General features: G+C 54.8%; 7 protein-coding genes across 7 annotated transcripts; 6 read left to right on the top strand and 1 right to left on the bottom strand.

The window, feature by feature from the left end:
- Positions 1–1,674: 1,674 nt before the first annotated feature.
- Positions 1,675–5,289, top strand: LY79DRAFT_562715 (glycosyl hydrolase family 3 N terminal domain-containing protein). Its single transcript, XM_060558498.1, has 4 exons — positions 1,675–2,111; positions 2,163–2,801; positions 2,944–2,956; positions 3,037–5,289. Exons 1-4 carry the CDS (start codon positions 1,885–1,887, stop codon positions 4,789–4,791), a joined length of 2,634 nt encoding a protein of 877 aa, XP_060411135.1. The 5' UTR covers positions 1,675–1,884; the 3' UTR covers positions 4,792–5,289.
- A 1,078-nt stretch (positions 5,290–6,367) lies between these two features.
- Positions 6,368–9,971, top strand: LY79DRAFT_562710 (fungal-specific transcription factor domain-containing protein). Its single transcript, XM_060558497.1, has 7 exons — positions 6,368–6,779; positions 6,965–7,291; positions 7,460–7,712; positions 7,780–8,067; positions 8,189–8,440; positions 8,499–9,556; positions 9,624–9,971. The coding sequence occupies exons 1-7, from the start codon at positions 6,656–6,658 to the stop codon at positions 9,719–9,721; spliced, it is 2,400 nt and encodes a 799-aa protein (XP_060411134.1). The 5' UTR covers positions 6,368–6,655; the 3' UTR covers positions 9,722–9,971.
- Positions 9,972–10,609: 638 nt separating this feature from the next.
- Positions 10,610–11,375, top strand: LY79DRAFT_318554 (uncharacterized protein). Its single transcript, XM_060552386.1, has one exon. It carries the CDS (start codon positions 10,747–10,749, stop codon positions 11,332–11,334), a length of 588 nt encoding a protein of 195 aa, XP_060411133.1. The 5' UTR covers positions 10,610–10,746; the 3' UTR covers positions 11,335–11,375.
- Positions 11,376–15,544: 4,169 nt separating this feature from the next.
- On the top strand, positions 15,545–16,929 carry LY79DRAFT_582129 (uncharacterized protein; the record flags this gene model as incomplete). The annotated part of the gene is made up of 2 exons (XM_060560234.1): positions 15,545–15,649; positions 15,715–16,929. 2 exons carry the CDS (start codon positions 15,545–15,547, stop codon positions 16,927–16,929), a joined length of 1,320 nt encoding a protein of 439 aa, XP_060411132.1.
- Positions 16,930–18,413: 1,484 nt separating this feature from the next.
- Positions 18,414–19,288, top strand: LY79DRAFT_318506 (uncharacterized protein). Its single transcript, XM_060552385.1, has one exon. The coding sequence runs from the start codon at positions 18,567–18,569 to the stop codon at positions 19,182–19,184; it is 618 nt and encodes a 205-aa protein (XP_060411131.1). The 5' UTR covers positions 18,414–18,566; the 3' UTR covers positions 19,185–19,288.
- A 568-nt stretch (positions 19,289–19,856) lies between these two features.
- On the top strand, positions 19,857–21,433 carry LY79DRAFT_562701 (aldo/keto reductase). The gene is made up of 5 exons (XM_060558496.1): positions 19,857–20,020; positions 20,095–20,532; positions 20,597–20,817; positions 20,884–21,030; positions 21,109–21,433. The coding sequence occupies exons 1-5, from the start codon at positions 19,982–19,984 to the stop codon at positions 21,128–21,130; spliced, it is 867 nt and encodes a 288-aa protein (XP_060411130.1). The 5' UTR covers positions 19,857–19,981; the 3' UTR covers positions 21,131–21,433.
- Positions 21,434–21,829: 396 nt separating this feature from the next.
- On the bottom strand, positions 21,830–23,872 carry LY79DRAFT_651783 (L-amino acid oxidase; the record flags this gene model as incomplete). The annotated part of the gene is made up of 4 exons (XM_060562563.1): positions 21,830–22,445; positions 22,513–22,557; positions 22,641–23,404; positions 23,462–23,872. 4 exons carry the CDS (start codon positions 23,870–23,872, stop codon positions 21,830–21,832), a joined length of 1,836 nt encoding a protein of 611 aa, XP_060411129.1.
- Positions 23,873–23,980: the final 108 nt, after the last annotated feature.

Below are 23,980 nucleotides of genomic sequence, written 5' to 3'. Positions count from 1 at the left end.
CTACCGGTATGTAGGTATTTCCGTGATATGGGACGTGCCAATTGCATGACGGACAATGATATACTGGGTAGGACGGCCTTGCCCTAAGCGACGTACTACCGGTATTATATCGAACGTATCCGCACATGTACGTTACCTACCACACTATTTGTACACATCGACGTGAAGGGGAGGCTGTGGGGTAGACTCTAATTTCGATCTGCAGCCTAGAACCAAAAATGCCCATATGTCCGGGGCGACCCATGACTGTACCTACCTACTTGGTAATGGTGTGCGGTCGCTCCGATCCTCTCCTTCCTTCCATTTCTCCCCACCTCCCCCAAACTTGTTTCCTGGTCCCGGGGAAGAGGGAAAGAGCGAAAGAGGCCCCCCCCCGCGCTTCCCCACCCGTTCCGATTCGTTGTTTGGCTTGTTTTGTCCCGCGTCCTCCGTAAGGTTCTGCCCACGCATTTCTCTCATGTTCCCCTCTCGTCCATTACCGACGCTTGATGCCGATTTCATCTACTCCAAGTCACCACCAACTAACCGACATTTTCTCGTTCTTTTCACCCGCGTTGACGTCCAGCACGGCTTCCGTGGCTGCAGCCTCCAGTGACAGCTGGCTCCAGTGGCCCCAATGGCGGACCCTCTGGCTGCTCTTTGCCCATCTTCTTCTGGGCAATGCCTCGCCTGTCATTGCCCTCATCGATCGGCCCCTTTTTGATTATGACGTACCGATCCCATTCTACGATGTACCTATCTAGGTACTCTGCACCTTTGCGACGATGTTAATGACCCGGAAAAGCATCGTCATCATCCTCGTCTCTCCTCCTCCTCGGGCCGTCCCTGACTTCTGCTCCTGCGAAACATGATGGCAACGTCTTTTTTTTTTCTCCTCTGTTTTCGTCCGTCGTACTATCACTCTCCCCGTCAGTTTAAGAGGACATGTTTCAAGCATTGTCTTACTCTGTCTTGGCTCGACACAATCCTCTGTTTCCACACCATCTGACTGACTCTTCTCGTGTGTCTGCCTTGATTGACCGCTTCGTCTTCTCCCACACCCCATTTTTTCTCTCTCCACGTCGATAGGTACTGCTCCTCCCACACCGGCGCATTAGTCGGAAGCGGCGGAATCTCTATTATAGTGTATGTATCCTGGCCCCAGGAATCATCCTAGGGTGGGGTGGGGCAACACCATCCGCCCACAAGTTCCAAGCAGGGAAGCCTTGTTGCATCATCAGATCAGGACCAGTCCGGGTCAACGCCGGTAGACCTGCGAGCCAGGCCCAGAAGCTTGCCTCTCGGCACGTTGCTTGGAGAGGGGACCTAGCTACCCTGGTTTGGACGATCCTCCAGACTTTTCTGTTGACATTAAAGGAGCCGCACCTGCCGTTCGTCTGGACCTTCGGAGTGTACCATAGTGCTTCCTGTTCACGACCTTTTGTTAGTGCTACCGAGCGCCGCGTCACTGGTTAGGATCGACCTACTGGGCCAACCTCGTACTGTAGTTGTCCCTCGATCTTGCCCTGCCCCTACAGTCTCATCACCGGCCTACGCTGTCCGAGAACGCCATACGATGAGGACACAGACTCTGGCTGTTGCCCTTTTGGCGGCAGCTGACCAGGTTGCAGCTGCCGTAACCACAGAACGACAGCTACACAAGGTACGTTGCTCGGTCTGTCGCAGTGGACCACCCGTCTCTTGTTCTCTGTGGCGCCGTCGTTGGCGACTCACCAGCCTTGCCCTTCTTGGAAACCCAAGACATTCCCATTCCTGTCGGGCCTGTGTGTGGCGAGCAGGCCAGGCCCGCCGGGGTGTTATATCCCGATTTTGATGTCTTCCCTCTCTATGTCGTATCGCATCGTCTCTCTCCTTTAGCAACACAGAGAACCCGGTTCCGCAGTCATGCGTTTCCTTCCACTCGCAGGCTCCGCCGTTGGCCTGTCACAACTCTCGAGCCGCTCAGTTGGCTTACAATGTTTACAGCGCGATCTCGCATACTCGCCGCCCGTCTACCCGTCACCATGGATGGACCCCAATGCCGACGGCTGGACGGATGCTTACGCCAAGGCCAAGGACTTTGTCTCCCAGCTCACACTTCTCGAGAAGGTCAATTTGACGACCGGAGTCGGGTGAGTCGATTCGCATCAACTACGATGGAACACACTGATGGAAATATACAGTTGGCAAGGAGATCTCTGCGTCGGCAACGTTGGTTCCGTCCCCCGTTTGGGCCTCCGCGGCCTTTGCATGCAGGACGGCCCTGTCGGCATCCGCTTCTCCGACTACAACTCGGTCTTCCCCTCCGGCCAGACCGTCGCCGCGACTTGGGACCGAGAGTTGATCTACCGCAGAGCCGAAGCTATCGGGTTCGAGCACCGTGCCAAGGGCGTCGACGTTGTCCTGGCCCCGGTTGCCGGACCCATTGGCCGCGTACCAGCCGGCGGCCGCAACTGGGAGGGCTTTTCCAGCGATCCTTACCTGACTGGCGTTGCCATGGCCGAGTCAGTCAAGGGAATCCAGCAGCACGCCATCGCATGCGCCAAGCATTTCATCGGCAACGAACAGGAGCACTTCAGACAAGCTCCAGAGGCACTTGGCTATAACTACACCATAAACGAGTCCATCAGCTCGAATATCGATGATAAAACCCTCCACGAATTGTATTTGTGGCCGTTCCAGGACGCAGTGGCTGCTGGAGTGGGTTCCTTCATGTGCTCATACAACCAGGTGAACAACTCGTATGGCTGCCAGAACTCCAAGCTCATGAACGGCATCCTGAAAGGCGAGCTTGGTTTCCAGGGATTCATCATGTCTGATTGGTCAGTACTTCCTTCCATTCTCTCTAGTCCCTCGTATAACTCCCCCCTCAACCTCCGTTCCATAGCTACTCAGTTCCATCCCGTCTTTCATACTCTCTTTCCTTCCGTCAGATGCCGACTTCAGTAGCTAACTTTCTCATAGGGCAGCGCAGCATGTACGTATCCCCGTTTTTGTTTCATGTCATATGACGACGCCCCCCTCCCAATCAATGACTTGTGACTGACAATTGAATAGGCTGGAGTTGCTACTGCGGTTGCCGGTCTCGATATGTCCATGCCTGGTGACACAGCGTTCAACTCCGGCATGACATTCTGGGGAACCAATCTAACCGTAGCCGTCTTGAACGGCACGCTCCCCGAGTACCGGCTTGATGACATGGCGATGCGCATCATGGCCGCCTTCTTTAAGGTCGGCTTCAAGTTGGATGACGTACCCGAGATCAACTTTTCCTCGTGGACGACGGACACCGTTGGTCCGCTACAGTACTACGCCAAAGAGAACGTCCAAGTCATCAACCAGCATGTCGACGTTCGAAGGGGCCAGGACCACGGTAAACTCATTCGTGAGATCGCCGCCAAGGCCACTGTGCTGCTGAAGAACGAAGGCGCCCTGCCGCTCAAGAAGCCCAAGTTCCTAGCTGTTATCGGAGAGGATGCCGGCCCCAACCCCAGTGGCCCCAACGGGTGCAACGACCGTGGCTGCAACGAAGGAACGCTCGGCGCTGGCTGGGGATCCGGAAGCTCGAACTACCCCTACCTCATCACACCGGACCAGGCACTGCAAGCCCGGGCTGTTGCGGAGGGTTCTCGGTATGAGAGCATTCTCAGCAACTATGACTCTGCCGCTACCACGGCCCTGGTCACGCAACCAGACGCCACGGCCATCGTGTTCGTCAATGCGGACAGCGGTGAAGGCTACATCAACGTGGGTGGGAACGAAGGCGACCGCCAGAACTTGACACTTTGGAATGGGGGAGATGAGCTGGTCAAGAACGTGTCTGCAGTCAACAACAACACCATTGTCGTGATCCACTCTGTCGGTCCTGTGTTGCTGGCTGACATGAAGAACAACCCCAATATCACGGCGATTGTCTGGGCTGGCCTTCCGGGCCAGGAGTCTGGTAACTCGATCACGGACGTGCTCTACGGAGACGTTAACCCCGGAGGCAAATCCCCGTTCACTTGGGGCCCCACTCGCGAGAGTTACGGCGCCGATGTTCTGTACGAGCCCAACAATGGCGAGGGTGCTCCTCAAGACGACTTTAGCGAGGGTGTCTTCATCGACTACCGCTACTTCGACCGGGCGACCTCGGGCTCCAACGGGACCTCCACTGGCGCAGCCCCGGTCTACCCATTCGGATTTGGTCTCTCGTACACGACGTTTGAATACTCCAACTTGGTCGTGACCCCCAAGGAGGCGGTCGACTACACGCCCACCACTGGCGTGACGGAGAAGGCGCCGACCTTTGGCAACTACAGCACCGACCCGGCGACCTACGTTTTCCCGAGCGGAGAGTTCCGTTACATCTACAAATTCATATACCCCTACCTCAACACTAGCGACATTAGCAAGTCGGCCAACGACCCCGCGTACGGACAGACGGCGGACGAGTTTCTGCCTCCCAAGGCTCTGGAGAGCGGTCCCCAGCCCAAGCACCCAGCATCGGGCGCCCCTGGCGGCAACGCTCAACTTTGGGATGTCCTGTACACTGTGACTGCCACGATCACTAACAAGGGCGGCGTTGCCGGCGACGAGGTTGCTCAGTTGTACGTCTCGCTCGGCGGTCCGAATGATCCCGTCAAGGTGCTGCGTGGGTTTGACCGCATTGCTATCGCGCCTGGCGAGTCGGCCACTTTCACGGCGGACATCACCAGACGCGACCTCAGCAACTGGGACACGGTGAGCCAAAACTGGGTCATCAGCGAGTACCCGAAGAAGGTGTGGGTGGGAGGCTCGTCTAGAGACTTGCCTCTGAGCGCGTCGCTCTAAGTAATTGGAAAACTTAAAATAGTAGTAGTCTAATATCATATTCGTTACCACATTGGTTTCCCCTTGGTTGTAGGTGGTGAAGCGTGTCGAAGGCAGGTCAAGGAAGACTAAGTATTTCTTGTGATGACGGTCACATATCATGACGGTATCGGTACAGATGGCAAAGCTCAAAATCCAAGGATGAAGATGTGAATGACTCAAGCAAGCCGCAAAGAGTGACGCAACAGGAACCACAATTCGGATGGAGGAAAGCCCATGATTCCCATGCACGTTGCGCTATGACGTGCATGTGGCGGCACGATGAAAAGTACCAGTAGATGGACGACTGACTGGCACGATGCTGTTCGTCGTGAATGAAGCCGCATCAACACTTGAACAATGCGTCGGCCTTGATGTTGTTGCCCCCGTTACTTGCGTCACCCCATAGAAATGCTTATATCAGACCGAGCTGTGTTGGCACTCACCATAGCACACCGCGGGATCCCCGTCGGTGACGCGAGGTGTCGGGGGAGGGCGACGGTTCAGCCAACCAGACGAAAGGAAACAATTACATAAGCTTTCATGCGTTGTCTAGAAGGACTGGAACAGCAGCCAAAAGTGGGAGCAGCGGCCAGAGTGGGTCCAAGCAGGTGAGGTTAGCCATTCCCTATCGGGAAGTAACGCGGTGATCCGAAAGCCGCTCCAGCCTTAGGGTGATCAGTGGGCAGCAGCACGGGCCCCACGACACTGCAGAATCCTTCCTCATCACAAGGCGGCATCTGCAGTTGGGCTGAATGGGAAGTGTGAGGGAACGGAAGGAAGGAAGGAAGGTGAGTGAGAGAGATTGTGCGTGAGTGGCTGCCGTCGCAATTTTTTTTTCTCCCCTTCTCTTTCCTTCCTGGAAAGTAAGACACAAGGGCCCCGAGCTGCCGAGGACGGACGCTGAAGAAACATTGACATTTGGACAAGGTCTTGTTACCAAAGCAAGAGACCCCCCCCCCCCCTGGACATCCCCTCCTGTTTCGATCAGCCTGTGGTCCCTTCACCCTCTCCCTCGCACACTCACACACACTCTCTCTCCTCTCACTAATTATTGCCTTTTCCGTTCTCCTTCTCCGACAAACCTACCTGGTTGCGACGATTTGTAGCGCTGTGTTTCTTGTAGTCGCCGCATCGCATTGCATCGGCCTACAGTTGCCGTCTCGCTCACTCACGCTTCGCTCGCCCACGTCTCGGGATCTCGGTATTCGAGCCCCCCGCCTCTTCCCACACCTCCTCCAACCATCGTGGTCCAAGCTACCTACCTATCTATCCATACCCCCTCTCACCCGCGAAGGAGCTGCATCTATACTGCACAACATACGTTTTCTTGGACGACGCACCGCAAGCAACGAACAACGCCTAGCTCCTCTTGTCACCGCCGGCCAAGAGCCCCCAATCGACAGGGGGCAATCAACCCTTTAGTATCTATTGCCCTGTCTTTGCACTTCACCCCGCCGCCGCTGCCGCCGCCGCTCGCCCGGCCATCCGGAACCCGAACAGTCACCACGACAGTGCCGAGCGACATCCGTCTCTACAAACCCCCCCCCCCCCCCCCGACTCTGCGCACATCAACGTTCGCCCAGCCAACGTTTATCCCGTTGCCCCCCCCGAACGCCGTCCATCTCCGTCCAACCCCCCCGTAAACTGTAAATTCCTACGGCGGGCGGGCTTCTGAGCTCCACATTTCCGCTCCCTCTGTGTCTGCGTCTCCGCCCTCCACTTGAGAACTTTCTCCGCGCCAAAAAGGAATCCGTCTCACAGACACCGAGCGCATCCCAGTCTCTATCGCCCGCTCCTACGCTTCTAGGCTAGACGCCACAAATCCCGACCCTTCCTGGGTCTGATGCAAGAACCTGTTGCCGCCAGCATGCCCGAGTCGCAATCGACCCCGGATCAGCTCTCTATCGATGACCTGACCCCCGAGGAGGCCAACCGCATCATCCACTCTCATCGCAAAGTCCGCTATGGTGAGTACCCAAGGACAGTGATGAGTAACCCCTTCAGATGCTTGACTCGATTTTCATCTCGCCCTACCCAATCACCCAGATGTGATGATTATTCTTTCCACCAGTGTCTCTCACCGTCCTATCATGAGCTCCCACTAACCCTATCCATCGTCGTTGACTTCGCAAACACTGACCACTCAAAACAGGCACAGCATGCTGGCCGTGTCGCCAACGCAAGGTAAAGTGCGACAACAAACAACCCTGCGAGAACTGCGTCAAGCGCGAACACCCGCAACTATGCTCCTACAAGCCGAACCGCACCGCCTCCCAAGGTGCCCACTACAAGCCTGCCGGCTCTGTCACCACCGAAGCCACCAACAGCGCAACCGGTGCCGCGGGTAACGGCACACCATCGTCCTCCAACAATCGCAAGAGAGCTCACTCACCCGAAGACCCCGTCGCTGACGCCGCCGCGGGCGCGCCTCCCTCGAAACATGAAACCGGCGGCGCGAACTGGTCACGCTCGGCCATCGGTAAGTCATCACTGCCACCACCACTACTACCACCACCATCACCATCATCACCATCATCGGCAACACTGCAGCATGGCCGTTCCGGGTTGATATCTACTGCGTCCTTGTCCTTGTTGGGTAGCAGCAGCAGCAGCGGGTTGTATACTAATCAACCTCTCCGTCGTCCAGTCGCGGCAGGTGTGGAAGAGACCGAGGCCCCCGAAGCCGTAACGCGGTATCTCGGGCAGAACAGTATCCCCTCCCTACTACGTGAGCAGTCGGCCGCCGATGACATGCAGGAGGGTGTCGACATCCGCCAGGACATGCGCTCCATACTTGGTCTCGACACCTCGGCGCCCTTCCCACTCATGTCGTCCAAGCACCTCGACAGCCTGACGAGGGAGATCTCCGCTGAGCTTCCCTCGGATCGGGAAGTCATGAAGTGAGTCTTACGTTCCTTTTGGACGCCTAACCTCCTTCGCCGGCCCTTCCCATACTGACTCCCCTAGACTTTTCCGTACGTACAAGGAAACCCCACAGCAGTTTTGGGGGTTCGTCGTCGACATCGACGACCTCGAGTCCAAGCTCATGGTCTACCTCGAAGACCGCGCTCGCAACGCGAGCAGCGCGATGAGGACACCCAGGCCTGTATCGGCCTCGTGGCTCGCCATTCTCTTCGCCCTCCTCGCCGTGGGATCGCAGTACCACGACTCGCCATATCACATCCGTACGCGAGACTCGCAAAAGTACATTCAGATATCCTTCCATTTCCTGAGGCTAGGCAACTTCCTCCTTAGGTTCGTCAACTCCCCTTCACTCAACCTCGGCTTCCTTTCCATCCCTTAGGTTTTTTGCTTGCTTGGATCCGGCAAAGAAAACAGCTTTCTTCTAACGTGAGGCCCGAATTTTCTAAAACAGACCCACATTCGACTCCATCCAGGCCCTCCTATTAACCAGCTTCGTTCTGCTTAACGACATGAAGGCCGAGGCCTCGTGGGCGCTGCTCGGTCTGACATGTAGACTGGCGCAGTCCCTCGGCCTGCACCGTCCGACGCCCTCGGACGGGAGGGACAGCGCCCGCAACGATGTACAGTCCAAGGAGATGATCCGCCGAAAACTGTGGTGGACATGCGTGTGGCACGACACCCTCACGTCGCTGTCATTCGATCGGTAAGTCCTCCCGCTCCCGTAGATAGATAGTCAAGCCCACCGTGGCTGACGGGACCAGCCCCCCGATGACAAACATCCCCTGCTGTCCGATCCCGACGGTGCAACAAACCGTCGCCGGCGAGTACGGCTACCTCGACACCATGTACCACCTTTGCAACATCATCTCGCGGCGCCTCAACCCGGACGCCGCGACGACCGTCACCTACGAGCAGATGGTCGACAACTGCGAGGCCGTCGAGAACCTCCGCAACATGGTCGCCCCCAACATCCGTATTAAGGAACAGTGCAAGCGGGCCATGGACCGCCTCCAGCACTACGCCGTCCGCCTGCATACCTCCTTCGTCATCTCCGTCTGCTGCCGGCCGGCCCTGCGCCGGGACTGCACCAAGCTAACCCCCGAGCAAAAGAGCTACCTCTCGGAAAAGTGCCAGCACAACCTCGCCGAGACGGTCCGCATGTTCCTCGCCATGCACCAGCTCTCCGTCATCCCCACCCGCAGCTGGGCCTTCACCTACCACGGACTGTCATCGGCGCTGCTCCTCGGCATTCTGGGCGAGACCAAGAACAGCCCCGAGGTCCGTCAGCTTCAGGGCGACCTCATCGCCGCGCTATCCGCGACGGCCGCCAAGGAGGTCAACTCGCCGTCAACGCACGTCCCGAAGACCGATAAAGACATTGAGCTATCCGGCCCGCTGTGGAGGGCGCTGACGGCTCTACGAAACATCTACGAGCACGGCACTATCATGGGCACGTCGCAGATGAAGGGCACCGACTCGAGTGGCACGGCGAGCGGCGCGAGGACGCCGATGCCGGCGATGCTCATGGGCCCCATGGCCACCACCAATGGCAATAACGTCAACGGCGGAAACGACGGCGTGAGTAAGGGTTTCGGCCTCGACCCCCACCAGGACGCCGCCCTCGCCATGGCCGAGATGCAGAACGGCACCACCCTCGCCGAGTACGCTCCCAAGTATGGCCTTGATCCTTCCGTGCCGGAGTCGCAGTCACTAATCAGGCCAAGCATGACATACCCACCCGTCAGCATGGACAACATTACGAACCTGGACCCCTCAACATACATGTCGCCGATGGATCTCTACGAATCGATTTGGTGGGGTAAGTCGCCACGAGTCACAAGGGGGCGGGTGTGGCGAATGAAAAGGCTGACCAGTAACCATTGCAGAGTCCCCCGATCCCTGGAATAGCGGCGTCGATACTATGAATTTTGACTTTGTCGCGCAGCCCCCGCCGGGCCAGCCTCAGCAGCAGTACTATTTCTGAAGGAAAGCGCAATGTAAAAAAGAAAAGAGACAAAGGAAAAGTAGAGTACGTGGAAAAGCAGAAGGCAAAAACAAAAAGAACCATCTAATCCGTGAACCGGGGTGTAAACCCAGAATCTCTGGGGAGGGTTTGCTTACTACTTACGAAGTGTTTACGGATTTGGGGCATGGAAACGGCGCTCTTTTTTTTTATTATTATTATTTTATTTTTATAATCCTTCACCTTGGTTTTTTTTTTTTTTTTTTTTTTTTTTTTTTTTTTTTTTTTGCTCAAAACGATTCTTGTTTGCCGGCCTATTTGTCGCGAAATTTTGTTGTTTTTGGGAACAAAACGGAGTAGGGCAGCGAAGGTAAAGGGAAGGCTGGGCCGACTTTTTTTTTTCCTTCCTCTTTTCCCCCTTCCCCGGTTGAAAGTTTCTCCCCAATGTCGTGGATTCCGGCGTCGTCGCAAGCTTTTTACTCCCTTCTTCGATATGTTGTTTCCTCCTCATCCTCTTCTTATTCGTCTCTTGGAGAGAGAGAGGGAGGGGGGCAGGGAGGGAGAGAGCGCTGTTGGTATTTTCACATGCACGGTGACCGTCTATTTTGAGCTTGTCACGGTGGAGGAGCCGTCCCTCCTTATCGTTGCGTGTACGTACTTGTGTTACTGTTCGGTTAACACTGATGAGTGGGTGTCGATTGTTTGGGTAAGGGGAGGCGGATGGACGGTTTGGTCCGTGCTTGCGGCTCGATGTCGATGCCCCTGTTGTTGAGCTGAGCCAGATCTGAACTTCAATGTTCCGCAGACTTGCTGCTGCGATGATGTCCTGTATGGTCTGTGAAACCGGGGTTTAATGGCCAGTGACACACCGCCACTGGCACCGGCTCGGAGAAGTCGCCTCTTGAGCCAGTCATCTCAACCGAATAGAAAGCTGCAGAGAGAGCTCTGGCTGTGCTCCTCGTACAAGCCCCCTTGCCGATTGTCCCTTGTCTGCGCATGGATGACGGGTTCGTTTGCTTGCAAACCTTCCGTGATGTGATCGATGCATGTTCGCGCCGCAAGGCGCTAGGCGCAAGACGGAGACCAGGTCCGGTACCGGGGCTGACGGTCGGCATCACCGCGCCCCCCTCCCTCCCCCTCGTGCGGCGCCGCCGGTGCGAGATCACGGTCTTCCGGCGAGACGGGTGGGGAGTTCGGTGGTCCCAGCAAGCGCAGGAGGAGGGGTTCGAATCGGAAACGTGGCTGGGCGGGATGCTTCGCTGGAAAAAACTACCCATAAAAACAGAACAGAAGGCGAACGAACACACAAGATCATGCTACGCCCCCAGGCATTCCGATACCCAGATCAGGGAGTAGTAGTAATCGACCTCCGGTCTGGCGGCGTGAGGAGCCGGGGTGAGCCCTCCAGGGCAAAACGCAGTCCCGACAATGTCTGGGCCAGGCGAAGAGTAGGTAGCCGGGCGGATTTCGAAACCGCATTGAGAGCCAGCCGTACATCGGATCAGGGTGGGATCGGCCGGGAGGGCTTTCGGCCTGACGATGACGTATTGACCATGACTCGATTGCCGACGACTACCTATGCCATATTTTTCACCGGCGTTTCTGCAAAGGGCGAAGCAGTCGGTGGCAGTTGATCACTTCCCCCGGGTGCAAGAGAGATAGATACAAGAGAGTTTGGAATTGACTCAGTATCTGCTCGGCACGGTACTTGCCCTTTACCAGGACCGCCGACAAAGGGTTCCTGCATATGGACTGCCGGAAAAGAAAAAAGACAAAAGAAGAAGAAAAAAGGCCCCGAGGCCCTCGTCCGAGTGCAAGACGGCCCAGCCGGCAGCTAAACCCAGGTGGTCGGTCGGCGGTGCGAACTTTGCGTTGCAGCCACGTTCCAAGGAGGCGGACTCAATCTGGGGGTCCAGAGGTTCCTTGCGTAATATGTCGGCACGGCGGCTTGTTCGGCGTCGATGTTTTCTCTCTAACCAGATGGCGAAACCGACCTTCCACCCATCCATGTATACTCGAGTGACGACGAGGCAAGACCCTTCGACAATGCAGGGAGACGGCGGGAAAGCGGCGTGTTGGTACCTGGTGTTTGCAGCTTTGTACGCGTCAAACTTTTCTAGCGTCCCCAATTCCGTCTCTGGCGTGGGTGAATTGCCGGACGCCGTGCTGACGAGTCCTCAGAGCGAGCACTAACGGCCACGACGAATAATACCGTACACGCCTTGCTACCTACCTAGGTACTGCGGGGGTCCACGGACGAAGAGCGTAGCGTGGGCCTACTTGGGTTCAATGCGTACGCCCGCTCACGCCTAGAAAGGGCGCATTTCTCAAAGCCAAGATGGATGAGCGCTGGGGCAGAAACAACTGCATCTGTCACCAGAAAGTTTGTTTGGCTGCGCCTTTCGATATAGTTTGTTTGGGGAGTCGAAGGAGATGGGCTGTCGAGCCCGGAAGTTGGGACGGCAAGTCTAAGATCACTGAGAAAAATAGCACGTCCCCCTCCCCCTCTCCGAAGTCCTGTTGAAAAAAGTACACGGACCAGTAGCTCAGAGGCGGTTCCTCGAGCGTCAAGTGACCTCGTGTGCCCGGTGCGAATCTTTCGGGGGTGTTTCCAGGAGGTCGCGTGCCCTTTGGTATGATTTGAGTCCAGTTGGTCGAAACGGTACCACCAGCATCAATGCCGCTCTACCTACCAAAATACCTATTCGACTGAAAACGGACCGATGCGACGACACGACAGACGGCGCAAGACTTCCCGACGCCCACGCCACACAGGGGCTGAACTCGAGGCTGTTAACGAGATGACATGGCAGCTTGGCGCCGTTTTGCAGCGTACGGTCTCTCTGGGTTGCCAAGAACGGAAATTGACGAGGGTAGTAAACGCTCGTCCCATCTCATCTTGTAACTTGTACGAAAATGCGAAGCCACGACCATCGGTTCGGGGTGGTGCTGCCATCTGTGTATTCTTCATCGTCGCCGCCTTCTTCAAGCTTGACTTTGAGGCACCTTTGCCTCACACTGGCCCATGGATCTCAGCTGACTTTGTCGATCCATGGTTGCAGTGATGTGTGGCTTTTTCAGGTCAAGCTTTTGAGGTAGGCATGCCCTCTCTCCAGCCATCACGGCCGGAGAGTGGGATTTTATCAGCTCTTGTTGGTCAATGACTTCATCTCGTCTCCTATCGACGCATCTCACTTGTCAACAAGGGCTGGTTCGATGGAATCGCGAAGCCCCGAGACTGCGTTGTCTGTTTGTCGTGTGCTCGTTCCCTGGGCACCGCGTATCGAGGGCTGAGAGGGAGGAAGAGTAGGCTTGCAGTCAGGATGCCACAAAAAGTGTGTCCCTCGAGCTGACGGCAACGGCTTCATCTTGAAGTGGGCTCTCGAAGGCTCCTTGTGGTCTTGGGTAGTAGCGTGCTGTTTTCCGCTGGAGCTACATAGTAGGCGGTTGGCGGCGGCGCCGCAAATGCGTAGTAGTAGTAGGCTGTAGCGCTGTTTAACGAGGCAGGGGCCCTCGAAATTGGCCAGGCAGGCCTGCCATGTAAAGTCATATCATACATGCCCGAAGGAGCCAAGCGGATTGGCGGTGTAGTGTATTCGTATGTATGTACTCCGTAGTGCAAGCAAAGGCAAAGCTTTCGAGCGACTGCTACTGCGAGTGGATAAGGAAAAGTCGGTTCGTCAAGAACCTCAAGGCTCAGGGCAACACAGACGATGGGACGTCCGGCTGAGAACCTAGAGGAGAGTCTAATAGTAGGTAAGCAGGTAGGTAGGCTCTGGGCACAAGTGCATTATTCGACTGCGGCATTTGGTATGTTGAGCATGTGCTGATGAAATGTTTCAGAACGGTGATTTGGGAGTCAAGCTTTTTGGTCGGAAAACGACCGAGACTTGGCAACAGATATGAAGGGAATGGCAGACCAAAGACGTGATAGTACCGGGTACATTCACCATGTAGATGCGAAGGGATGGACTGGGAATGGGATTGACGGGGTGGGGGTTTGATGGAGCTGGACGCAACAGACGACCGACCATGGGAAGTGGGAGGAGAGACGGGCGACAACTTACAAGGGAAAGCGCCAAGACGCGTGTCCCTCGTCTACGCGAGGTACCTACCTTAAGCAGGTACGTATGGACCAACCCAGACCAATGAGGCGCATGGCAGAAGAGGGGTCTGATTCGTGACGGGGCAAGCGTAAGCAAGGTTATCGGGTCCTTCTTTTCTTTCTCGTCAGCCGGTGTAATGTGAAAGGAAGTATGTATAGCAAGCAGTCAGGACTCAGCAAGTCGTGATGACACCTTCCAGAGAAGCCAAAGCCAGGTCCGAGGCAGGAAGAGACGACTGGACTGAGACGGCGACGGCAACGGCAACGGCAACGGTGAGCACCGTATACGTAGGCACAACACTAGTCCATCGTACATCGTACATCGTACATCGTACACCGTACCTATGGAAGGAAGTTCGTAAGGCAGGCAGGCAGGCCCCTTACCAGGTGGGTATGTACATACCGGTTCACTTACGCGTAAGGTCAAGATTTACACCCATCTTCTCCACACGACAACTTTCCCAAAACTGCAGCTGTGCCAATCAGAAAAGAAGGTATGTGCCCCACATCTCACACAAGCTGCAGCTGAGTCCGAGCCTCAGTGGGAAATGCCTGTACGGAGGTACCTAGGTACTTGTAGTGTAGATACTCCGTAGCACCCAGCAGCGCAGCGCAATACTCCTTCTGCCCCTACCTTAGCTCAGGCGCTGCCAAGACCCTTAGCAAAGCGAACCTGCGGGCCCAAGTGACATGAGCACTCGCCCGATTTTGCACCCGCTCCAGAGGTATCTAATGTCGCCGTGGCAGGGATGCTGTGCAAAAGAGAAGAAACCAAAGAGTCTTGGCAGAGCACCCTAGTGGTCAGTGGTGCCGAGTGTTCCCACTTTCCTCCTGTCTTCCTTCCTTCCTGCGACTCACTGAACAGCAGCACCCGTCTGGCTGCTGTTTCGTCGGCAGTGGGTGGTGGCATGGTTGATAGCCCAGTCCGGCTGCCTTTTCTCTCTCTCTCTCTCTCTCTCTTTCTCTGTCTCTCTCTCTCTTGTGTACCTTCCCTTCCCCCCTTCCAGCCCCCCAAAAAAAGGGAAACTGGCCCATTCGTTAAAATGAACGGCGGAGCCCACTCTTCCTGCTTTATGCCCATCTCCTTCCCCGTGGGCCGCTCCTGATCTCCATGTTACTAGCTAGGTATTACGAATACTGAGTACTCCGTACCTACCCTACCTAAACCACGCTGTTGTTGACCGACTCCGTTCTTACTGACCTCCCGTGTCTCCTTTCCTTTTTACTTTTGGTCTTGGAGCACTCTTATCCTCCTCCCCTCCCCCGTCTTCTGTCGATTCCTCGTGTCGCATCGCCAGCTTCCTTGACGTCGTGTACGAAGCATTCTCTCCCGCTCCGCGACCCTGTCCGAGTATCTTTTCTTCGTCACGGCCCACCCTGCGTTTCGCTTGTATTTCTTTCCTATACGACGACTGGCCAATCCCGAGGGGTTTCAGTCACTTGCAAGGAATCTAGATAACGATTAACGGATATTCGGTCACGACGACACGAAACTCGACGACTTCTGGGCGTAACACGACACACCACTTCCCCTCGGTCTAGCTATCGTCGTATCCGACAACTGTCAGTGTCGGAATCGACTCGACATCTCCTAATCCGACTGAACTGTACCGGACTGCGCCGCGCCTGAGGACTACCGACGACGCTGTGGAGAACAATAGAGGATCGCCCGAGAACTCTTTATCTCTTGATTGCGAGCGTTGTAACATAAAGGCTGCGAGACTACACAGACCGACATCATGGCCGATGTGAAGCCTCCCAGCGGCAAACTGCCTTACGGCACTCCAGAGGGTGGATGGAAAGCCGTTCACACATGGAGAACCCCGGACTGGGTAGAACCGATCGTAAGAAACCTCTGGAGACTTGCATGCAGCCGCCTACCAGATCTTTAGGCTAACAACAGCACTAGCTTATTGTTTCCATCATGCTCATCGGCTTGTATGCTAGCCGTCGCAAGAACTACTCAATCCTTCGCCGAGGCAAGGCGACATACGAGCCCCTCTTCGAAGAACGTGACGACTCTCCTCGCGTCTCAGACGACTCGTACGAACACATCCGCACAGATCCCTACCCACCCAAATACCGCACAATCTTTGGCTGCTTCCGCGTCAAGACTCCTAACTCGAGCCGCTTCGCGAGACACGTCCATTCGAGGATCCTGCAAAAGTTCCCCTTTCTCATTGAAATGTTCTACTGGGCCATCACCTTCTTCTTCTACCGCATGACCGCCACATTGGCCCAGAGCTACTATGGCAGCCGAAAGGCCGTCTGGGACGTCGCCCAGGAGCACGGGCTATTCTTGCTAGAGACTGAGGCCAAGTTCTTCGGGGAGGGCACCAGGACCGGTCCTGAGCGCTGGGTTGAATGGCGAGTCTCGCACTGGTTCCTCGAGGGCGCTCAAATCGACGACTTTCGCGGTATTTGGCTGACTGTTTTGAACCGCGGCTACTCCCTCATTCACATCCCCGGCACCGTCGGCTTCATCGCCTACTACTACGCCATGGCGCCAACCCATGCTCGCTTCTGTACCGTTCGCCGCACCATGACATTGCTGAACATGTGTGCCTTCATCATATTCATCTTCTACCCCTGTGCGCCCCCGCGCTTGATGCCCTCGGAGTACGGCTTCGTCGACACGGTCAATCTCGAGAACGCCGAGAGTGTCTGGATGAGTGGAAAGTTTGTCAACAAGCTGGCCGCCATGCCGAGCATGCACTTTGGCTACGCGTTTGCCATCGGCTGCGTCTTCATTGCTGACTCGGCCGTTCTCAACCATCTCTTCGGTCGCCTACGCAACTACCTGCTCAAGGATGACTTGGATAAGTCGCTGGATATCGACGATGTCGAGCTGAAGGAGGCCCAGGAGAACCGCGAGCCCTGGAAGAGCTGGGCCATGTTTGCTTTTGGTGTCTTTTACCCGAGTTGGATTCTCTTGACCATCGTCGGGACAGCCAACCACTACCTCATGGACGCTTTTGTCGCTACCTTTTGCGCATTGGCGGCTTACCTCTGCAACCGCGCCCTGCTGGTTTTCCTGCCCGCAGAGGACATGCTACTTTGGGCCTGGAGACTGGAGAAACCGGTGCCGACTACCGGCCGCATGAAAAACATTGCGGTGCGCTAGGTGCTGCAGGAGAGGAAGAGGCACGCCAGGCGATGCTCGGAAGAAAGAATTGCCTGGATTTTTTATGTTCAAAGCATTATAGAGGCGTTGGGAAACCACATTGGCCTCATAATTAATCTTGTACCAGAGGCAGGATCTGTGCTTTGTTAGCCCTTTTAATTAAAAAATTTCGACGTTTGACAGAAGACACTCGCTTGCTAAGCTCTTCCGCCGCGCACCGGGAAACAACGTCGTATTTTTAGACGTTTCAGTGTTTCGTTGCCGCTCGTATCGACGCACCGGGTCGAGTTCAACTATCGTGAGGTCATCTCGGCACATCATTTGCCTTCCTTCAGTTGATGGCATGCGGGAGGGGAAGCGTATTAATACCCTGCCGGGTTACGATGCCCGCTTTCTTTTGTTCAAGCCGAGATAGCCGTTACCGCTCAAGCCCTATCTCATTTATACTTCGGAAGCTACGGGAGCTGCGGCAGCTGCGGCATCTTCGGAAGGACGGCGGCCGAAGGTGCCGTGGGGCGACCTTGTCGATCCACCGCGCTTCGTCTGTCTAGGGACCAATCGAGCGAAATTCCTTGATCGTGGCCCGAGTGTGGCTGTCCCAATTACTGTTGGCTACGACGGACCTGGATCTGCCGCTTGCAGGCGGCCTCGGCAGAGAAAGTGCGTCCCCCCCCCCCCCCCTTGAGCCGGATCTCTGTCCCAGTTCGTCAGGGAGAAGGGCTGGCTTTCTGCGGCTATCTAGTACAAATCTTGTCCGGTACTCGGTACTGATACCTGTATTCGAATGTACGTTTAGCAAAGCGGGCTAATGCAGAAGCTTGATGCGCTTTTGGGGATTTTGATTTTGGCCTGACCGGGCTTGGGCTTTGGGGAGATCAGGATGATTGGCAAAAAGCGGCGCACCGTTGGCTATTACTGACAGCCGTACTCGGTAGTCTGACGGGGTGGGTTGTTGATGATCCTCACCGTGCAGTCCATTTTTTTTGTCGGATGATGGAGACGCATGATTTGTCGTGACTATGCTCCGAGACTCTGACGCGCAGACGCTGGACGCATGAGAATGTGTGATATCTTTACCGAACTTGCGGAAGGTGTCGCCTGCTCAGCTTGACGCGGGTTCTGTTCTGTTCATAAGTAATCGAGGAATATTGATAATCGACATGCCGTTGTGGATGGGTGCACGATTTCTGAGCGAGTATGTGACCTATCGCGTCTGGGCCCAACACCACGTGTGGTTGTACCCGCTGGTGGTTCGGCGTGGTCCTCTCCACACCCAGATCCAACCACGCGAACGACAAAGTCCTTGGCCTTTGTTCAAAGATAAGAGAGACAACGAAGAAAAGGAAGACGGCCCGAACCTTGTGTTTCCCCTTGTCGTACCCGTAGATATTCTCTTTTGTCATGGAATAACGTCTTTGCTGATGGCTTTGTTCCGTATCCTGCCAGTTATTGGCTGCGAACAATGTCTTGTATTGATTGCATCAATGTTTCCAGGTCAATAGGTTGAACGAGGTGATCTTTTCAGTATATAGTGCCGTCGCAATCGTCTGCCAAATCAATGTCCTGATGGTCATTCGGTTACATCAACTTGCATCTCATCTCACCTCGCCATCAAAAGACAAATACATAGACGCATAATGGCTGGCACCACCTCACCCACGCCCGCGCTTCCCAGACCATGGGGCTATGATGAACAACCGCAGAACTACCTGCGCATCCCGGGTCTTGTTTTCGACGATGTTCCGGCACTGATCCCGCGAGAGCACTCCGCGGCCCTCAGATTCCTCCAGCCCTCCGACTTCGAACTCGATATGTCGTTCGGCGAGTACTACACCCTCCTAGAGCCCCTCGACCGCGTGGCTAACAAGCTTGTCGACGTGTTTGACTACTGTATCCAGGTCCTCAGACGCTCTACCGGGCCCGTTGCTCAGTGTCCTACCGGTTCATCTACTGGGCATTCAATCTCGACCCCTTCTGCGCTCTGGGACGGCTTCTTCGACCAAGTGCTCGATATGCTGGGCCATGCGGCCGAGAAAGTCGGCCTGTGCTCGCTTGACTTGATGTGGATCGTGTACCTCTACACGCGCGCGTGGGAGAACACGAGCAAGTCGTACATGGCCAGGGACGGGGGGTACTGGCGCAAAGCGAATATCCACCACCTCCATGACCTGCTTGGGGAGTGGTATGTGATGTTGAGAGGCAAGGGGATCGCGGCGAATGTCATTTTTGGTGAGTTGTTTGGAATTGGACGGTAAGTCGCTTCTCCATTGGAAGATCGCATTGCACAAGGTGGGTGTTCGCTCGGAGGAAGGTGAGTCAAGTCTGGGTGAAAGCAGATATACATAGTCACAATACATTGGGGAGGGGGTTGTCCGTCGTTTCGTTGACTACGTAAGTTTTTGACTTAGATTAGTACATTGAGATATTCAGTTGGTGAGCACGCAGTGGGAAAGTGAGCGAGTGATGCTGGGTCACAGTCCGTTGTCTGTCGAGAGAACAACTGATAAAATCGAACGCGGGCTCGGAACCATGGGGAAAATGCCAATGCGGAGAATATCTCCTGCAGTAGTACTAATCGTGGGACCTCATGTCCAACTACCACTCATCACCAAATGTGTCGTTTCGTACTCGGCCATCCCCCAAACTTGCAAAAGCTGTGCAGCGTTGAGGTCCATCGAGTACTACATCAGGAAGGGGAAAAGATTGTTGAACATAAAAGAGATAAAGAAAGAAGATAAGAAACAAAACAACGCAGGAACAAAAATTACTGTGACGAAGCTAGAGGGAATTGCGTATGTCCGGCATAGATATGTTCCTGGAGCTTGATGACTGCCGGAGATTCCATGACTTTCCGAGACCGAAACCGGGGGCGGACGAAAGACTCCACCGACGCCCCTCTTTTTTCAGCGTGATGTCACGGCGGGTCAGCCCGGGCGACAGTCTTACGTCTGCCCATCTCGACTCCGAGACCTGCCCCGAACAGTCTCTCCATTCATTTCATCCACCTTTTGAAATCGACTGAGAAGTCTGAGCGTGACAATCTTTGGAAAACATGGCTCCGAGCAAGTACACGCTGGCCACTCGGCTCACCGTGAGTAACTTGCCAATCTCATAAGACGCACTCTGGCGCCGAACCACGGCCATCCGCCCACTAATACCTTCCAGCTCGCGAATGGCAAAACTATCCCGCAGATCCAGCTGGGTCTGTACATGATGTCCGGCCGCGAGGTCACAAAGGCCGTCCCCTGGGCTCTGGCCGCTGGCTACCGGGGCTTCGACTGCGCGCAGATGTACCGCAACGAGAGGGAGGCGGGCAAGGCGATCCGCGACTTCCTGGCGAGCGGAGAGAATTCCCAAGGCCTGACGCGGGAGGATATCTTCTACACGACCAAGCTGGCCAGCAACAGTACCTCGTACGACGCCGTGCGCAAGTCCATCAAGCAGTCCGTCGACGTCTCCGGCCTCGGCTACGTCGACCTGTTCCTGCTCCACAGCCCGTACGGCGGCAAGGAGGCCCGCCTCACGAGCTGGAAGGCTGTGGAAGATGCGATAGACGCCGGCGAGGTGAAGATGGGCGGCATCAGCAACTACGGTGCTGCCCACGTAAGTGGCTCGTTGGGCTGTACTGGCTTGAGCGAAGAAGGGTTGGGTCTAACTAGGGACGCAGATTGAGGAGCTGATGGCCTCCAAGCCTCGCATCGCCCCCGTTGTCAACCAGATCGAGGTTCACCCGTTCAACACCCAGACGCACATCAGGGAGACGTGCGCCAAGCACAACATCGCCATCGAGGCCTATGCGCCGCTGGCTCGTGGAATGCGCATGAAGCACCCCAAGATCCTCGAGCTGTCCAAGAAGTACGGCTGCACTCCGGCCCAGCTCTTCGTTCGGTGAGTCCCGCTTCTGAGGTATCCGGTTTATGCGGCCAGCATGGGTGCTGATAATGGTCTGATTAGCTGGTCGCTGGACCACAACATGATCACTCTCCCCAAGAGTGTGCGCCGGGACCGTCTGATTGAAAACGCCGACGTTTCAGGCTTTGAAATCTCAAAGGAAGACTTGGCTGCTATGGATGCACTGGACGAGCACTTGGTCACTGACTGGTAAGTCACGGAATCATGCCCTCCTTTTCATTTTGCCGCGTGCAGGAAAATTGGGTCGCAGCTGACAGGACGCACCAGGGACCCGACTGAGGCTCCATGAACAGGTTATGAGATGGTGAGAAAGCATGCGAATCTTTATCTAAGCGTCAAGCAGTGTTTAGTCTGTTCTTTAAGTTGCAATCGCCTGAAAATGGTTTGCCATTCTTGGGCAAAGCCTCGGGAGTACTCGGATACTTTGATCAAGCAAGAGCATGCGGAAAGGTCTGCGCGGCAGCAGCTCGCATGCGAGATCCTTGATGCTGCAGCGTTTATATCTCCCAGCCGATAATATTCTATACCCTTATGGTATCTTCGAGAACCTTAGCCCCAGCTTCTTCCCTTGTGTTGCAGTACAGATATGAATGACTATGATGAGTCATGACATATGTTTCCATTGCCTTACTGATATGTGATTATATCACGACATGATAAGAATCCGATGATTCGATAAGTCTGATACCAATGATAACTCTACCTATAGGTACACAATGCATTTACATAAGAGAACTTTACTTTCGAAAACACGGGTTTACAGAACGATTCTGGGAGCCCAAATATTATCGAGTGATTACAGTAAATGACCTAAGCAATAGAAGGAGCACCAGGAGGTTTTTTTTTATAAAAAGAAATTAAAAAATTGTCGCAAACCCGCTGTCGCTGATTGCTGGCGGAAACTAACGCTCTATATCACACCGTGACACACAAGTTACAACCTGATGGTATCACAGAAATGTCTTGAATATGGGCGCACACTAGACGATCAAGGCCGGCCCTCCGGCGACCAGTTATACCAACCCATATCGACCTCATCAATGACATCCCACTGGTCAATAAACTGCTTCTTCTTGTCTTCCAAGCCTTCTGTGTCAAGAATCTCGAACACGGTTCTCCACGCACTATTCACGGCTCCGATGATCCAGGCGTGTCCAGAGCTAAGCGCCTCCCCCCCGAAATGCATGTGTCCATCGGCGGCTGGTCTCATCAGCCAGGGGAGGGTACTACTGAACTGCCCCGGTCCAAAGATAGCGAATGCTCCGTTCGAGTAGGCCGATCCGTACCAGTCGTACGCATGGTATCCCTCGAACTGCGACAGAAGGTACTCATGAGACACACCGTTGAGCTCCGCTAGACTTTTCAGGACCACGTCCACCATGACGTCGACACTCTCCGGTTGGTAAGGGGCCTGCGTGGTGGGGTTGTGCGGGTTGAGGTAGGAGCCCAAACGGGAGGCATCTTGTCCCCAGACGTAGCTGGCAATCATCGTTCCGGGCGCGTTTGGCAAGTCAATTCCATAGGAGGGATAAACACAGCGACGAATGGGGAGGTCGGTGAAGGACTGGCCGCCCTGAAAAGGACCAGTTGCGAGGTTTTCCCACCTGAGACTGATTTTAGCTCCACTGACCTGAATAATATGACGTGGTCAAGGGAAAGGGGTCTACTTACCATCGGGTCTTGAACTTGAACCCGACCTTGGACGAGGGGTCGTAGCTACAATTTGAATCGTTAGCATCTTATGGTAGGTACCTGGACGAAATAAAAGTGAAGAAGCTTGAACTGCAGGAGAAGCATACTTCAGGGTGCGGATCGCATTGTTTTCAAAGTAGCTTAGATCCAGTTCAGTCATGTTGATCGCCTGAAGAGCCCCAAGCGGGACAGTCGAGATGACATGTGCATAGCTGTACTCCTGAGTACCGTTGACGACAATTTTCAGCGTGCCATCGGTATTCTTCCTGATGTCTGTAACCCTGTTGCGAAGGACCGGCTTGTTCTTGACGACGAGGTTCATGCCCTTGGTGAGCATGTCCATACCGCCGTTGATGAGGGTCCACTTGTCAATATCGGCGCTGTCGAAGATCCATTGCTCCAAGACTGCCTGAGACATTGACATCATGTCGTAGTGACCAGTGGCGTCGTTCACGGTCTCCAGCCAGTCGATTTCGCTGTTGGAAAAGCCCTGGTCCAAGAGGAAACCTCTCACGGTTTTGGAGTCGTACTCCATAAGCAGGTTAAAACCAGAAGTGAAGTCCGCCGAAAGACTATCGGTCATGGACTTCACTTGGTTCCTCCACAGATCCCCTGCGGACTGAGCGTTGAAGGTTGAGTTGAAGAGGGGCACGCCGTAACGATCAGGAGATGCCGATGAAGTGTCCTGAAGCAGAGAAGTGACGCCATTGAATCTTCTAAAAGTGTTATCCGTCCGGAATATGTAATGCTTCTGAACTACTTTGTTGTTTTCGGGCACCCGTTGATTGATGTAGGGAATGAGACTCCAAGATTTGTTGCCAATGATGCGATCCATGTAGGGCATGGGGGGGAAACGCATCGCTCCCACATCCTGTGTTTATATAATCAGATGGAATAAGATGATGCGTAGCTCAGGTCCAAAGCTTACGTAGTAGTCATAGTATGCGGGGTCGTTGGGTGTCGACTTATCCCAAGTCTCTTGATCAAAGTGGTAGGTGTAAATTCTCCCACCGATACGATCAGATACTTCGTGGATGTCGTAGTCAATTCCAACCGAGTCCAACAGAATTGCAGCATAGAGACCTGCGGCCCCTCCACCAATAATGCCTACCTTCAGTGGAACATCTTTTGGGGTTGGCACTTTGCTGGAGTTGGTGTAGCAAGAACCGTCGACGGTTTTTCTGAAGAAGGCTGCGCGGGGATTTTCGGCAGCGAGTTTTCCGTCATTACAAATGTTCCTTTCCTCTAGGAGAGCTGATTTGGAGTTGGAAGCAGGTAAAGCGAATGTCTGTGCCAACAATAGGGCGGTAGCGAGCGTGCAGGGATTGAAAAGTGACATGATCATCTTCCGGCGGTAGATGCTGTAATGCTGGCAAGGCTCTCGCTAACACAACAGTTCATCTGCAAGCCAAATAATATATGTTGCCGTCCCGTGTTCTTATATTTT

This window comes from Colletotrichum navitas (assembly GCF_030913465.1).
Source record: "Colletotrichum navitas strain CBS 125086 chromosome Unknown LY79scaffold_59, whole genome shotgun sequence".
NCBI lineage: Eukaryota > Fungi > Ascomycota > Sordariomycetes > Glomerellales > Glomerellaceae > Colletotrichum > Colletotrichum navitas.
This window is presented reverse-complemented; position numbering and strand designations above follow the sequence as displayed.